Genomic DNA, 18,063 nt, shown 5'->3' with positions numbered 1-18,063 from the left:
TATTGTTACAATTTTAATCAATGAAGTTCGCATCGACATGTGTGTTGAAAGTGCAACAAAGTTTATTATTTAGAAACTAACATTTTTATACAATCCACATTTTTATACAATTTTCAACGGGAATTTTTGGCACAGAATCTTTTCGTCATTCTCATTTCTAAATTCCCACACAAAGTCAACACTCATCTAAAAAAAAAAAAAATGGAAATGATTTAATGATAACATTATTAACATTTTAAAATTAATATACAATATACAATAGGAGAAGAGGATAATGATATGGTACTCAGATTATTATTATCGACTCTAACTAATAACGCCTCTCTATTTTCTTAACTATGCTCGTTAGTTTTCAATTTTATCAGTTGGGTATGTGGCGAAGCAATCGCCACAGTATAATATAACACAAAAATATTTTCAATTTTATAGCATACTCATATTTATTACTGTCACGAAAAATCGTGATATACAATTAATAAATCGCGTTTTTCCATGTCAGCAGTAAATATTAGCCCATTATAAAAATTTTAAATTTTGAAAAGTGTTGTATCAAGGTCAACATTTTTTCTAGAATATTTTGGTAACGTTATATATACTATATATCTATAATGTATTTATTGTAATTCTTTAAAGGTAATTCATATCTTTGACAGCTTAAAAAAAGAAAATATTTCTTATCTCTTGGGCGTCTTTATGACATTTTTTATACTTTTTTATTTTGTCTGGAGTATAACATATTAACTTTATTTAATTTAAGTTAAATGTACGCTATCATTTTTTTACGGAAAAAAAGCAAATGTTTTACAAACACACGTGAATTTTTCTAATAAATTTTTCTATCCTGGAAAGAAAACCGAAAAAGTTCGCAGAAAAATTGAAAAAAAAAACTAATTTTTTCCATGTCTTTAAAACTAAAAATGTGATTTAAAAAGAAATTACCGGAGGAATTTTCTTCTCCACAGTTAATGAAGTTTTGTACTGAACCTCCTGATCTTTCTTTATCGAACAACTAAGCCCACCTTTCGGATCATTGCATATGTTAGGTTTTTCTATAGGAAGGGGTATAAGCACGTCCAGCATCACAGCAAATGCTTTCACTATAACTTCCAAGACATCTTTGCCTATAAAAAATATATATTAATATGACCAAAAAAGAGTAGACAAAGGGTTAATGAGAGTGCACGGTAAGCAGTGCGCAGAAAATCTTTTCTTTTGGACAATTTTTTGGGATTTGTTTAATATTAATATGATTTTATCAATATTCTATAAATAAAATTATTGCATCAATATTATAAACTTTTTATTAAAAATTGTAAGTAAGATATAATTTTTGAATCAATAACACTCTCTCTCTTTCTCTCTTTCTCTCTCTCAATAATTATCTATGTGTATCAACAATGACTCCTCTCAAAGATATAAAACTTTTTCTAACGTTAAAAAATGATCCCTATGAAATATAATTGAAATACATTTGTTTTACTTACTTGTTAAAAATTTGACAACTATATCTACTTTGGAACCACGAGTATATATGCATTTCTCAACAGACATATCGGGGCAAGATGAAATTGAAAGATTCCGTCAACTTGCCTATCTCCGAACCTAAAGTGGATAGTATAGTAGTAGTAATTTAAAATTGTATACATCAAGTATACATTATCACAAATAAATGATTTATACGTAAGTATTATACATTAATTTATTGTTAAATAAGATTTATAAATGTTTATTCAACACGTGAATTTAATTTACTTTAATTCAATTTATTAATGATTACACAAACATCCGTATCACACAAAGATACTCTTTTTGTATTGCTGATTTGCTGTAATTACAGTAATAATAATTACATGTTAGCTAATTACTGCAACTGTTATTATATATACTCAGACAAACATCCAAAGTATACATCAATTAAATAACTTAATGTGTAATACTACTAGCTTCCGGTATTACGCCGCTATTCTTAATTTATAAGGTCTTTATTGTGTAAATATTCTTCTTCTAATTTATAATTAACGCAACGCAAATCAATTGATACGTTACTAACACTAATACTTCTTCAAATTATTTTATAAGATTTGTATCGTTCGTTATTTACCAAATTAATTGTTATTTATACTTAATTCTTTTTTTTTAGTAAAAATTAGCGATTAATTTTAGTAATTGAACTCTGCATGAAACATAATATTTTTTGCTTGAAAAAGTCCATAACTTTAATAAAAAAAATATATATATGTAAAGTGCGTATAATAAAATATAAAATGTTATGAAATTATTTCTTTATTGCAAATTCTTTGATAAAGAGTAAAACCAAAATATTTTGACTCATTGTCAGTGATATCAAAGGTTAAGACGGATTTTAATGTATAAAAGTGTTTAACAATTGCGAAGTAGTGCAGAGGAAAAAGTGACCGTCATCCTGCAACGTTCTGAATTATCAGTAATTATTTTTTATTAGGTTTTTGTATTTAAAAATCCGCTTTGAAATTAATTAAAATTTGAAATCTTTTTGATCTATTATCTCTAAAATCAAAAACCGGATCACCATAAAAATTACATATTTGTAACCTGTTCGTTGAGATCTTTAATACCCATCTTGACCCTTAATATTATTAACAATAATAAGTAATTAGCCAATTGACATCACTTTTTAGTATTTTTTTGAGGCAACTTTAATAATACATTTAAAAAATATCCTTATTGATTATATTTTCTTCCATTTTCAAACTTCAATTCTTATATATCATTATTTATTTTTATATTTTATATATATATATTTTATTGACGCATAAGAGTAACATTTTTGGTCAGATAAAATCTAGTTATTTCGAATTGTCTAACAAATAAAAAAAAAAAATGTTCCAAAATACCACGTAGGGCCTAAAATACGGACGTAAGATGACTTACAGTTATCTTAACTCTAGAACACATTATAGATGTAGGGAGACCCCCTCCCCTACCTATGAAATTTTGATCACTTGTTGTGTGAAGACGGAATGAGAAAAAAGATTCGGGATAGAAGAGGAGTTTGAATAAGTCTCCACTATTAATCGCTATGATTAATCAACTTTATTGCTCAACTAGAGTCTTTAAACGTCACGGAAGCAAATTTTGGTTTTATTAATAGCATAATGTGTTTTAGGATCAAAGATATTCTTTAATGTTATATAATTTAACAACATTTTTATAAGTCATTTTGAAGATCTAATATTCCAATTTTGAATGATGCTGTCTAGATTATAATTCAAGACATAAAAATATTGAAATATTAAATTTTGAACATGAGGATAATAAATTTATTTATTTTATAGGCAATATAAAAATTATTGCTATCAAATAATAGATCAAATAATAGATTTTAATACTTTTTATTAGTCTTGTTTATTTTAATTAGTATAATTAACATATTAAATTAATGAGCAGTCTTGATAAAGAAAATAATAACTGAGCTTCTTATGGAAAAGTTCTTCAAACTTATTAGAGTGCCAACTTACCACAGTCCTCCAAAACGAAGGCAAAGGAGAATGTTATGCCGCACAGAACACATATTAACAGTGTTTGCTGTTATCTATATAAAATTATCTAGATAATTATCTAGATAAAGAAATGGCTTTATCTTATCTTTATCTAGATGATCAGAACATAAATTATCTTTATTTTATCTTAAATTTAAAAAAGTGTTATCTTTATCAAATTATCTAAGATGACGTGTAGTGGGATCACAAAAATCGCATCTACAAAAACCACAAGTCGATCTCACGCTGTCGCAACAACTATTATAATCAAATAGCGTTTTCGACTGAAGGCGAACCCGGGTCAGATTCGACGCCAAAATATAATACATCATTGCCATTATCGGCAGCAGTAGAGCGCCTCTTCAGTTGCAGACAGCAGATATTTGTACCTTGTAGAAATCGATTATCGGACAAATTATTTGAAAAACTATTATTTTTAAGAAATAATGATTTATAATTTCTTTTTCATTTATTATTTTAACCAATAAATGTTTAATGTTCAACCAATAAATAGAAGTTTTATAAAAATTTTTCTGTGTCCTGTGTCCTTCCTTAACAGTTAAATTATCTTAAAATTATCTAGATAAAACAATGTATAAATTTATCTTTTATCTAGATAAATTAAATTTAAATCATCTTTATCTTATCTAAGATAACTTTAAATGTAATTTATCTTATCTTTATCTAGATAATTTTAAGTTATCTAAGCGCAACACTGCATATTAATAACGGAAAGACAGCACTGATTCGCGTTATGTTTCTTCCACGATCTTCATGCAGATATTAATGATGTTGTGTAAGATCTTTGCACCTAAATTTATAATACCCGCTTATCTAACATGAATATGTAATTTATGTTATTACTCTAATAATAGACTATTGTTGTTACAAATGGTTTCACAAATGGCTAGGTATCTCTTGGTTTCTCATCCACATGTATTGAAAAATGTTATTGAATTTTCAATAACGAAATATGATGATAAAAGACAAAATTTATAATGTGCAAATAAAAATAAATATATACTATATATAAATCAGTAAAGCCAGAATTTTTTTGTTACGTACAATAATATAACGAAAATTACCCCAATTATTTTACATATTCTTTTTAAGATCTTTATAGTTTTATGTATCGTTGCATTATTACTGTGGTGCATTTGTTAATTTTGTCAAAAATCTTCGGAATAACATAAACAACGAATCGATAGTTTTCAGACATTTCACCCATTCGGAAATTTGACATCTACTGAAATTTCACATCGTTTTAGCATTGATATTTTAATAACAAGTTAGTAAATCAATACAAACTTTTGTTTAGAAATATTGCTCAGTATTTTATTTATTCATAAACAAAGTTTTACAATATTGACAATGTTGCTTCCTAATAATTTCGTTGACATAAGTGAAAATGTATTGCTATATCATAAGAATACGTGCAAAATTTAAAGTTGAATAACTCGTGAACCAGAATTAGAAGATCGACTTCAGATTTTAAACATGTGTTCAAATAATAAATAGAAACGATTTATAAAATTTTCAAGGCATTGTCAATGTTAAGACGTTATTGCTAGTACATCCTTAAACAAAATTATTCGAATTAGACTTTTATTTCCGTTTACAATGTTACAATATTTCAATACTTAGAGATTTTATTATTTACATATAAATTATTTTTATATTTTTTACACATATGTGTATATATGTACATACAGCGAATTTTTAAATTAAACTACATAGTTCGACAAGTTGTATAAAAAGAAATACACGTTTACATTAGTACTTAATTGTTTAAATAAGACATTCTTATGAAAGAATAAAAACAAACAGTATTTTTTTATCATAACTTAAACGTAAATCCGATTAAAACGATAACTGTTTTATAAAATTACATGAAACAAAAAGTTTAAAGCTGTTTCTACAAAAGTTTAAAACTAAAGTTTAAAGTTGTTTCTTTGTACTTATCAATTTTTAAAACAGAATCTTCTGCTATTACATATTGCTTTTTACGACGAGATCTCGCACTTTCGTATACTAAATGCTGAAAGAGAAGAATGTATCTCCAAACAATACTTTTATACGTCGTGCTTCCAGACTGTTTCGAAATTTTCTCTGGAGAATATTCTCGAAAATTATGTCGTAAAATCAACAATTTAAATGTATGTTGTAACTATAGTTTTCACACGCAAGTTACTCTCACATTAACATTAAATAAAGTATTTATAAGAAATATTTACAGTTACTTACACAAACAAATGTTATAAATAAGTGTACACAGATTTTACAGGTTTGTGAAGATTGCAGAACTTCGAGTGAGCGACTCCGACTTTGAATCCGTGAACAACATAATTCCACGGTCGGAGTAAAAGTGACTTACAATTAGTTTCGCAAACGCCGCGTGAAATTCAGGAACAAGCGATTCCTTAACTTACGAACAAAAAACAAACAAAATAAGACAAATGTGTCACCATGCAGTATTTTTATAAAAAGCGTGCTTTCAGACTATTTCCGAAGCTTTGTGAATTCATTAGATTGCATAATTCTAAGTTGTTGCAGCATTAACTGTTCCACATTGGACAACTATAGTTAAATTAGACAACCGTAGTTATTCCTCTCTTTTTTAGAATTTTTAACGTTTGGAGGTTACACAAGGTTTAAATGACTCACTTCAATTTTGAAGAAAAGTTTCTTTAAAGTAAAACCTCACGAGCTGATAGAGTCAGTCGAACTAAACCGAAACGTTCTCTACAATTTTGCATATTTTGTAATAATTAACAAGATGTTAATTATTGGAAATCGCCATATGCTAGAATTATTTAATTAAAACTTAAAATGGAGTATGTGACATTATTATATTAACCCTCTTCAATTGGAATTCTTCAGTTCTTCAATAGTGTATCAGTAATTTGTTTGTATTTTTATAGTTTTTTTTGTAAGGGTATCAGGCAGTGTGTCGTTTAATCCTACACAAAAAGTAAAAAGACCTTTATTAGTAAAGACAATTGCTGTCCATTACATAAAAAAATCGTAAAATCAAGTATCAATATTATTCTTCCATGTTTACGCCCGATGTGTGACACTCATCACCTTTACTTATGTAACAATTGCGGCAAATCAAAATAAATTTGCAAAATTTCATTTTTTTTAACTTTCAAAACCGTTTGAGACTAAAAAAAAGTTACTTTTGCACTGATTTTTGCTTAATAAATTTCTTTATATAAACGTAATTTTTCTTTTCAAAAATGGCCAACATTCTATATGTAAAATAAACCTATTCTTTTAAAGATTTATCAGAAAATTATTTTTAATTAAAGTAGCATATTTCAAAAGTATTACCATAAACTTTTAGTAAAAATATTGAAAAACTTATTGTTTTGGGTAAAATATGTTTCTTTTGGGACTTATATTTTTTAAAAAATGTTAAAATAATGTAAGTATAATTTTATTTGTTAATTTTTCATGAAGAGAATGCATTCCATGATGTTTAAACTTTACATCAAAGTTTTTCCGATCTAATTACATTGTCTGGTTTTATATGGCAATTATTTGAAAATTGATGTGGAATTAAATAATTAACTTTCGAAAATTACTCAAGGGCTAAATTGATCCACTGTGACCACCAAATTTTAAATATGGTGTCATATTTCCTTCTTTATCAAACCACAGATCATATAAGTCTTTGTATGCTTTAGAAGCTTTAGAACCTGATGAATTTAAAATACTGGATACATTAGTAAGAGTTATTTTATTTTCCTCTAGAGATTTTAAATATTTTGTTTTATGTCCTTTTTCATCAAACCACAGATCATATAGGTCTTTGAATGCTTTAGGACCTTTAGCGCCTGATCCATTTAAAATAGAGGAAACATTAACTAGATTTATTCCCTCTTTTTCTAGAGATTTTAAATATTGTGTTTTATGTCCTTCGTTATTAAACCACAGATCATATAAATCTTTGAATGCTTTAGGACCTTTAGCGCCTGATCCACTTAAAATAGAGGAAACATTAACTAGATTTATTCCCTCCTTTTCTAGAGATTTTAAATATTGTGTTTTATGTCCTTCGTTATTAAACCACAGATCATATAGGTCTTTGAATGCTTTAGGACCTTTAGCGCCTGATCCACTTAAAATAGAGGAAACATTAACTAGATTTATTCCCTCTTTTTCTAGAGATTTTAAATATTGTGTTTTATGTCCTTCGTTATTAAACCACAGATCATATAAATCTTTGAATACTTTAGGACCTTTAGCGCCTGATGTACGTAAAATACTGGATACATTAGCAAGATTTATTCCCTCTTTTTCTAGAGATTTTAAATATTGTGTTTTATGTCCTTCGTTATTAAACCACAGTTCATATAAATCTTTGAATGCTTTCGGACCTTTAGCGCCTGATGTATTTAAAATAGAGGAGACATTAGTAAGATTTATTCCTTCTTTTTCTAGAGATTTTAAATATTGTGTTTTATGTCCTTCGTTATTAAACCACAGATCATATAGGTCTTTGAATGCTTTAGAAGCTTTAGCGCCCGATCTATATAAAATACTGGACACATTAGTTAAATTTATTCTTTTCCTTCTCAGAACTGTTAGATATTTTAATCCTTCCCCTCTAATTAAAAAGTCTAAGAATTTGTTAAATTCAGATGTTTTCGCTCTGCCAACAACACATCTAGTAAATTTAATTTCATTATTAGTATGTTTACTTTGAGCTGTTTGGTAAGTGGATTTATTATTTTTTATTTCTTCAAGAATCTTCTCCATTATTCCTTGTGTAATAGGGCCGAATTCATAGGACTCAATCCAACGTAACGCTAATTCTTGTAATTCTTCATAGCTGTATGCGTAATTGTGTAACTGAGTTATCATATTTCTAATAAGAGTATTTAATTTTTTCTTATCTGGCTGATTAACCGCAAATATCAATTTATCTAAAAATTTTTCCTTTTTTTCTCTTTCATTTTCATTAGAAAGTTGTCCCTCATCTTTCTCTTTTTGCAAGGAAGATGGCAACACTAACATATTTATAATCTTCTCTCGTGTTATTTCTTCCGAGAATTGATAAATATCATTTTTGTTCATAGACGAACAATATCTTAAAACTCTATATTTTTCCTCACAAATATTTACGCTATCAAATTTTAAAAGATAGGTATCATTAGATATCCTTATTTTTAACCTCTTTTCTTTTGTCAGATCAAAGTTTGCATTAGTGTACAAAATTAAATATTCTATATTCTCACTAAAGTTTTCAACAAATAGTGTAAAATATTTATTAATACAGAACATATTTTCTTTCTCTGAGAAGGAGAACAACTGACTACTGTCTATATTAACATCTGCGTTATGAACATATAGATAAGAAATTTTATTTTGATGGTAAATAGCAATGCTATTATCATTATTTTCAAAGTTTATGGAAAATACATTTTTATGCACAAATGTATCATGAAGGAAGCTCATTAATAAATTAAACTGATATATAATTCCGGATACATCGATTCCACGTTTTACATACTGGTCTGAAGTTTTTAAGTCACATAATATTCTTTCTTGTAATGCTACATAATCATTTTGATCTTTACCATTTTTTTTCATTTCAATTTTTACAATGCTGCTCAGTTTTTCTCTATTGGGCTGATTAACTGCAAATACTAATTTATCTAAAAATGCTGCTTTTATTCTTTTATCAAATTCCTGAGTAAGTTTTCTTTTTTGTACTACTTTGTTCGTAGAAGGCGAAAATTCCAACTGTTTTAAAAGCTTCTCTCTTGTTGTTTTATCTAGTGAAAACCGATAAAAACCATCCTCTTGTGTATCATCATTTGTAAATAAAAAATCTTTTAAAATATCACATTCTCCAATTTGTAAGTTATCAAATTTAAAAGGATAAAAAGTTTTAGATCGTCCTATTTTGAATGTTTTCTCTTTTGTAAGATCCAATTTTGAATTGGTATAAATAATGAGATATTCTACATCTGTCAATAAATTATCTGTTTTCAATATGCGTTTAGCAAAAGCATTAAAATAACTATTAAGTAAAGAGTTGCGTTTAGAAAATAATTTGCCATAGCTAATACTACTTTCTGTATAGTATTCATCTACATATTCAATTCGTATATGAATTGACTTCTTTTCATGACGAATAACAACATTATTAAATTTATCAATTTCAGAATCTTCAAACATTAATGATAATGAAGGATATTTATGTTCATACGTAAACTTTCTAAGCGAGCAAAGTACTGACAAGTCTAATTGATACATAAGTTTGATCAAGTGATTAGAAGATTGATGTCTGTGGTGTTGAGTATGATAATCTGTATACAATTTATTCTGTGCAGATTCATGTTGTAAATCACCAAGAAATTCTAAATTCTCATTCTCAATATTTAAATCTATGCGCGAACTTTTTGATACTGTATCATATTTGTCTGTAAGAGAACGTTTCCGTTTTCTAGTGTTTACACTCATTTTAGAAAAAAGTAATGAATCGAAATATTCAGAAATGCAGTAAAAAGTTAATAGAGGAATTTCTATATTATTATAAAAAATGTTTAGTTAGTAGCAATTTTATATATTATTTAGAAATAACAACTGATAATTTTTTAAGAATCTAAAAAAGCTATCTAGAAAGCTTTTTTGAAATATGCGTAATTTTCCTTCAAATGTATTCACTTGAGGAGCAATAGTTTTCCTTTTTTTATTCCTTTCTTCACGTTACTAACATAAACTTTTGCTGCCCGTGTGTATCACGTATTATATTTATAGATACAATACATGTGTTTAGACATATACGCACCCATTTATAAAATATATGTATTATATCTCGGCTGAATAATCATGTCTTGCGTCTTGTCTTCTTTTGTTTATTTTCTTCTGTTCTTCTTTTTCCTTCTTCTTCCTTTCAGCCCAAAAAACCTTTAAAAAAAATTTTTTTAAATTAACAATAATTAACAACAATTAATAATTAAGAAAAATCTTCCAATGATGTCTTCCGATGTCGAATTCTTTGAACAAGTAGAAAAACAAATTATTTTAGGTAGAATTTTTTATATTTCAACATAATCTCCTTTTAGCTTGATACACTTTTCCCAGCGTTTCTCTAACTTTTTTAAGCCGTCTAAAAAATAGGATTTTGGAAGGGTCTCAAAATAGGTATCTGTTTGGGCGATGACCTTGTTCGACGTGAATCGTTTTCCGAGTCATCGTTTTCTATATTCATCAGATTTAGCACCCAGTGACTTTTTTTATTTCCAAACTTGAAAAAAAGCTCAGCGGAAAACGATTCACGTCGAACGAGGAGATCATCGGCCAAACAGATGCCTTTTTTGAGGACCTTCCAAAATCCTATTTTTGACTTCAAAAAGTTGGAGAAGCATTGGGAAAAGTGTATCGAGCTAAAAGGAAATTATGTTGAAGAATGACAAAAAAATCTTCTCAAAATAATTTGTTTTTCTATTTTTTTTTAAACCGCCGGAAAATCTAAATAAAGATTCTTTGGAATAACTCGTCTAAACACTCAAAAATGAGTACAGAAGATTCAATACGTATCCCCTCCCCTCTCCACCGCGTACACAAATAAAAAACAACAAATAAAAAACAAAAAATGCAGCCACATTATCTGTTCTACGTCCTCGTCATTGGCTCTGGATATAATACTAACGGAGTCATAAAATTCATGCAATTTTAGCGCATGGTCATAAGAATCGAATATTTGCAAAAATTAACTTCGCTATCGTATTCAGTGACCCCAAAATATTAAAACCTATGAAAACGACCTTTTTGGCCAAATTTGAAATTTTGAATTTTTTCCTTACTGATAGTCGCCAAAAGTTTAAATATAGACGCTACGACGAATTTCCCATTACATTAAGTTATATCCAAGATATAAGTACAATATTTTGAGAACTTTTTAAGGGAATTACAATAGATCCAATGCCGGCGGTCTAAAGGTTAAAGACTTACTGAACGACCTTGTACCAAAAATTCAACGATCCCAATCTATTTGATTTTCTGAAACAAACATTGCCAAGAAACTCAAAAGTGTTTGATTCTGTCGCTGCCCATTAGAATGAGGATAAAATTGAGTAGTTCGAGTCTTTTTTATTCCCAATAAACGAGATAATTCCTAAAATAACCGAAATTCAAAATTATCTTACCTTGATCAGTATGAATTTACAAAGGAACGCCAAATCTAAAAATCACCTAATTCACAAAAATTTCTGCTATTGTATTCGTCTTAATAAAGATTTTTAATCTACAGATGTTTGGTTATCGTTGGAACCAGAATTATTAAAATCAAAGTATTTTTAAAATAATTATTATATAAGTAAAAATAAACTTTAAAAAATTACTAAAAATTTTGAAAGTTTAAAATAAAAAAAAACACAGTAATATAATTTAATTTTGCTGGTTCCAACAATAAAGAGAATTATTTCAAATATATCCCAAGCAGAAAAAAAATATTTAAAAAATGTTTTTAAAATCATTTAAAAAACGTTTTCAAAGACGTTAAAAATAATGAGTATAATCTTTTTTTCATTAAAAAAAGAAACGTTTATTTCAATTTAAAAAAAACTTCATTTAAATGTTTAAAAAACATTTTTTAATGATTTGAAGAGAATATTTATTAAACGGTAAAGAAACGTTTTTTAAATGTTTGCAGAAAATGTTTTTTAAATGTTAAAATAATCAGGAAAAAACTTTTTTTTAATGTTTTTACAATTATTTCAAAAACGTTTTAAAAAACGTTAAAAATTATGGGTATAGTCTTTCCTTTTCATTAAAAAAAAAACGTTTATTTTAATGTTTAAAAAATGTTTTCTTAAAATTATATAAAAATAAAAATGTTTTCTCAATCAAAAAAGATTTTTTTCCCTGTGAAATATACTATGGTAGAATTTTACTATATTTTAATTGTGGAAGTGTCAACTTTGAAGAGGTTTTTCTCAGGAATTCTTTTTTCGGAAAATCCCAAGCGGCTACCCGTCCAAGTCGTTACTCCGGTAAAGTTGCTTAAACTTCTGTGATCGCTGCGAACTGATCCTTCGTGATGACCTATGAAATACTATGAACACTGTGTTGATACGTATATACTGTATAACTGATAGATCAAATCATTATATGTTATCAAAAAGATAAAACATATGTACAATAATTAAAGCATATTATTCATATAATCATACTTACAATTCTTTACTGATTTTCTCGAATAAGTAGCATCTAGGATAATTTTTCTATTTTTCGTTTAAATAAGAATACAGCTAGAAAAAAATCAATATGGTACAATAATTGAATTAAATATGAAAAAATTCTTATCATTTTATTTTAAATCATTCTAAATAATTTATAAAATAAATATGTAAAAACTGAAACGTTTTTTTAAATAGATTTTAAAATAAATATTAATTGAAAACTGAATAATTTAAATATTAAATAAACATAATTTTACAGATAAAATATAAAAATAAATTATTATGAAATAAATATTAAATAAAAATTTATAAAATGCTTATTGAAATAATTTTTTTATACGAGTGCTTCATAGAAAAAAAATATTTATAAAATATTAAATAAATGTTAGAAAAATATTTACTAAAAATCTTTTACTAAATAAATAATTAATAAAAAATAAATAATTTACATAATAATAAATAAACTTATAAAAAATTCATTGAACTTGAGGAAAGTATAAAAAAATCACACAAACAATATAAGCACGAAGACCTAGCTGCGACCGTAAAAGGCATTCTTGTTCAATTTGTAGTTATAAAAAATGTTAACTGAAATTATTTCGTCAAATAAATAATTAATAAAGATTAAATATTGAAAAATATTATACAAACGTTATGCAAATGTTTACTGACAACGAAATCATTTTGTCTAATTTATAATTAATAACAAATATTTACATAATATAAAATAAATGTTAAAAATATGTTTTTTAAAATCAATTTTTCAAATAAATAATTAATAACAAATAAATATTTATAAAATGTTAAATGAACGTTTGAAAAATGTTAACTGAAATTATTTTTCAAAATGAATAATTTATGAAAATTAAATGTTTAAATAATATCAAGTAAACGTTTTAAAAACGTTTGTCAGAAATCATTATTTTTAATGAATATTCAATGAAAAAAAATGTTAAATGTTTAATAAATATTTTTTCCCGAAAAAGTTGAGAAAATAAATTTTAATGAAAAACAAACATTTAAAAAATATTAAAAAAATATTGCCTGCTGCTTGGGGCCGCTGTTTATCTTTTCTTTGATACTTTCCTCAAAATTTTTTTTTCTGTTGGCGATTTGCACAAGAACGGTTAAATTTTGTACCTTTTCGGTCTATCTTTACGTTCGTATGAGCTGAAATTCAATCAAACAGTAAACATTAAACACGAGTGATCCTTTTCAGACATTACACACACACACACACACATACACACACACCCATCTTCATATTGCAATAGTGCAAAGATCTTCCTGTGACGCTTAGTGGCGATGAGTAAAAGCATTGTTAGTCAGATACTTTGAAGTAAAGTGTAACTTATTATAATGGAAAATAATGAAATAAAATGAAAAAAAAATACTATGTAAAAATTTTTACCGCTTCGAATAAAATGTTATAATTTCCGTAATTTTTTAAATGTTTTGATAAAAATTTAAGGATAGATTATTAAAAATATGTACTTTCATAACATGCAATAAAAAAAATCAAATTTTTTGACCCTCCAAGGGTCCTGCTTTTTAAATTTAAATTCAATATTTTCGTCAGAATCTAAAGCGGAATTTAAATATTATTTTCATGAGAATCTAAAGCGGAATTTAAATTAGTTAACGATTGGCTTTGTGTTTGTCGAAGCTGCTCTTCCTGCAGACACTGAAAAAATTCTTTATTCTGCCGAAGACGTTCAAGGAGTTCGTCCTCATGCCTATCTACGCTTCTCCTTCATTAAGCTAGGTATACACCAGCAAACCAACACCGAACGAACAATTGCAAACGTACTTATAAACATTGATATCGCGCACAAATTCTCTTTGATGTATGTACCGCCTCGTAAGCGAATCGAGTCGAACGCAAATCGAACGTTCTATTCGCATTTACTTTAACGTATATATCTACTAAATGATAACAAAAAACATTCGCTGTTTGTTTGCTAAGTCTGTACCCAGCTTTATACAAAGCTCCATCACCGAACGTAGTAATCCCTGACACAAATTTACTTTAGAACACTATAGAAATGTCTATAGTTCTGAATGTTTTTTGAAACAGGCATTGCATATACGGAATGGGATTCTCCTTATATGACTTTTATAATTTTTAATAAGGTAATGAACATACGTATTACCTTATTAAAAATTATAAAAGTCGTATAAAAAGACCTCCATTCCGTATATATGCAATACCTGTTTCAAAAAACACATTCAGAACTATAGACATTTCTATAGTGCTCTAAAGTAAATTTGCGGCAGAGGATGCCTACAGTGCCCTTCGTCTCGGCAACCTCTGTCGTCAGTTCGACATCTACCGACAACCGCGAGCTCGATCGTTCGACCACTTCCGGAGAACGTACAACGTACGTTTCCCGATGAGCACGTGCTCATTCCCTTTCGAGGAGTATACACAAAAGCCATAATTTACTGCTTGTACATTTGTTTTTGAAAAAAAAAACTCGTTTTGCTCTTCCTATCCCGGACGAGCCCCCAAATGTTGCGCTCAAACGAACGTGCACGCTTCTCCGTAGGCTTGTTTTCTATTCCTGCACTAGACTGCACTGGAACGTTCCATCTTGCTTTCACTAGCTTTCAAATATATATCTATTTCATTTTAAGTGCACACTAATTCAGGGAGTTCAGGAACAGAAAACAAACGGCGTGTCAAACTTATAGCGAATTTATAGTGAATTCGGTTGGACTGCACCAATGTGCACTGATGCACATTAAGGTCACCGTACATGAATTGATGTAAGATGTGTGTTCATTGTCAATATAAATATATAAACATATTAAATTATGAAATTTTTTTTTTATGTGTAAGAGTACATGTTATATATTACAAAGCGATTTATTAAATGTAATATCTAATATCGAGATATCGCGTGAAGCATTTATTTTAGTTCTTTTGTTCTTCTTAGATATAAAAAAGTTGTCCTGCATGTCAGATCTATTTTCCATCGTTGTTAATAAATAAACGAGATATTAAAGGATAGACGGTTTATTCTTTGTAATTCTAACATCTTGGTAGCAGAACGTGGTTTTACGAAGAAAAATAATAAAGTGAAACCGACATCCGGAGGAAAAAGCAGGATTAAAAAAAACGTATTAGACGTAATACAAAAATGGCAGAGAAAACAGCATTGCCCACCATTCCGTTGCTGACTGGAGATAATTATTTTAATTGGCGCGTAAAAATGGAATCAGTATTACAATTAAAGCGATTGGTGAATGTACTCACGTTAGACCGGCCTACGGGAGATGATAAGAAAAAAGAAAAAGAAGAATGGGACGAGAAGAATGCGGACGTCATAGCTTGCATCAGATTGTCGCTAAGTGATAGCCAAATCTTACAATTTGCGAGTGAGAAGAATGCGAAGAGATTATGGAAAGCAATCCATGATACATATGCGGGGCCTGCAGAGGATAGAGCAATCGATGCAGGAGAGGAGTTAAAGAACATCAAAATGCTCGACAATGAAACGGTTAACGAATACATCAGCCGTGCTCGGGGTCTGGGTGTAAAATGTGTATCCGCAGGATTAAATGTATCAGAAAGACAACTGGTGTACAACGTCGTTAGAGGACTTCATAAAAAATACGATCAAATCCGTGAGATATTAAAAACACAGCGTGACAAGAAGCTGGATGAAATCCTTGAGATTCTTAGAGAAAAGGAGAGAGAAACGCTGAAGAAAGGTAACAACAGTGGTCTGGAGACGGCGTACGCAACCAAGAATCCATTCAAGAAGAATTACAAGAGGAAGTGCTTCATATGCGGGAAGACGAATCATCTGGCAAAAGACTGCTATCATCGCAAGAACCGAACGGAGAAGGAGACATCCGAACGATATTTTAAGGATAAAAAGGACAGTGGCAAGGGTAACCAAAGGAGAAATGTAAACCTTGCATCTGAAGACAGGTTAGATTATGCTACTTTTCAAGTTTTTGATAGTGGTAATTGTTTAAGAAATCAGAATAAATGGATAATTGATAGCGGATGCACATCACATATGACTTTTGAAAGAAAATATTTTTTAGATTTTAAATCTATTAAGGGTAAAGTTTATTTAGCTGGTAAAGATAACGTATTAGAATCTAGTGGGATTGGATCACTTCGAGTTAAAATACAAAATGAAAAGGGTGAAATTATTTATGTTACGGTTTATGATGTCATATATGTTCCTAAATTACGTTCAAATTTACTATCAGTTATGAAATTAATGGAACGTGGTCTTAAAGTAAATTTTGCAGAATATGAGGTAAAAATATGCAAAGAAAACGGTCAAATAATTGCGACTGGGGAAAGGATTGATAATCATTTTGTGACGCATATGATTCCTATATTAGAAAACAATTGTAATAATGTATATGATAATGAAGTTGGGGATACAGATGATGAATTTAGTAGAGATCTTACACATGTATGGCATCGTAGACTAGGTCATGTAAATGATAAATACATACAGAGACTTACGAGAGAGAAACTTGCGTATGGAATTAATAATGACATAAAGGATACTAATTGTAAAGCGTGTAAAACATGTAAAATAACGAGAAAAACACATAAAAGTGTTATGCATGATCAAAGTAAGAGAATATTAGATTTGCTACATTTAGATATTTGTGGTCCTATGCCTGTTGAATCTGTGGGAGGTTCGCGTTATATATTACTTATAATAGATGATTACAGCGATATGTATTTTACTTATTTTTTAAAAAATAAGACTGAGACTTTATCTTTATTCCAAATATTCTATAAAAAAAGCAAGAATGTATTAGACAAAAATATTAAATGTATACGTACAGACAATGGTACTGAATTTTGTAATAATCAGTTTCGTGAGTTTACAGGCAAAAAGGGTATTGAGCATCAAAAAACTGTTCCTTATAATCCGGAGAGTAACGGAAAAGTAGAGAGAGGGAACAGAGTAATCTTAGAACGAGCTCGTACTCTATTGTATGAAAGCGGATTACCATTGTCATTTTGGGCGGAAGCTGTTGCTTATGTTACTCATACGGTTAATTTAACTCCGAGGAAGAATAAAAGTAAAACGCCATATGAAATTTGGAATGGTAAAGTACCAAATATTAGTTATTTAAGAACTTTTGGTTGTATCGCGTATTATCATGTTCCTAAAAACTTACGTAATAAATTACAACCAAGCGGAAAGAAAGCGATAATGCTAGGATATTCACGAGAGCGCGTAGGATACCGTTTATTTGACATTGAGAGTAAAATAATTATAGAGGAACGCAATGTTAACTTTGATGAAATTCAAAAGGGAAGTTATTATTTAAAAGAGTGTAACAGAAACAAAGAATATGAG

At 28.3% G+C, this 18,063-nt stretch overlaps 2 protein-coding genes across 3 annotated transcripts in view; both read right to left on the bottom strand.

Moving 5' to 3' along the window:
* Window positions 1-47: 47 nt before the first annotated feature.
* LOC105199775 (ecdysteroid-regulated 16 kDa protein-like) lies at window positions 48-2,116 on the bottom strand. Its single transcript, XM_011167001.3, has 3 exons — window positions 1,485-2,116; window positions 940-1,121; window positions 48-186 (listed from the first exon to the last, which is right to left on the bottom strand). The coding sequence occupies exons 1-3, from the start codon at window positions 1,549-1,551 to the stop codon at window positions 103-105; spliced, it is 333 nt and encodes a 110-aa protein (XP_011165303.1). The 5' UTR covers window positions 1,552-2,116; the 3' UTR covers window positions 48-102.
* A 4,015-nt stretch (window positions 2,117-6,131) lies between these two features.
* Window positions 6,132-18,063, bottom strand: part of LOC113005448 — a 38,937-nt gene continuing 27,005 nt past the window's right edge. For both annotated transcript variants that reach the window (XM_039447036.1, XM_039447034.1), the window contains exon 4: window positions 6,132-10,439. In XM_039447036.1, the coding sequence (XP_039302970.1) occupies window positions 7,113-9,992 (2,880 nt within the window). In that variant the 5' untranslated portion in view covers window positions 9,993-10,439 and the 3' untranslated portion in view covers window positions 6,132-7,112. The remainder of the gene's footprint in view (window positions 10,440-18,063) is intronic.

The sequence above is a fragment of the Solenopsis invicta genome, chromosome 3 (genome assembly GCF_016802725.1).
Source record: "Solenopsis invicta isolate M01_SB chromosome 3, UNIL_Sinv_3.0, whole genome shotgun sequence".
In the NCBI taxonomy this organism is placed as follows: Eukaryota; Metazoa; Arthropoda; class Insecta; order Hymenoptera; family Formicidae; genus Solenopsis; species Solenopsis invicta.
The sequence above is the reverse complement of the archived record's forward strand: the minus strand, read 5'-3'. Positions and strand labels throughout refer to the sequence as shown.

What these genes read in the sequence shown, in the direction of transcription:
- LOC105199775 (XM_011167001.3), bottom strand. Translation starts at nt 1,551, where the DNA reads ATGTCTGTTGAGAAATGCATATATACTCGTGGTTCCAAAGTAGATATA. An exon ending in AGTTGTCAAATTTTTAACAA is followed by an intron (nt 1,122 to 1,484) that starts GTAAGTAAAACA and finishes TATTTTTTATAG; the next exon opens with GCAAAGATGTCTTGGAAGTT. An exon ending in TGGAGAAGAAAATTCCTCCG is followed by an intron (nt 187 to 939) that starts GTAATTTCTTTT and finishes TTTTTTTTTTAG; the next exon opens with ATGAGTGTTGACTTTGTGTG.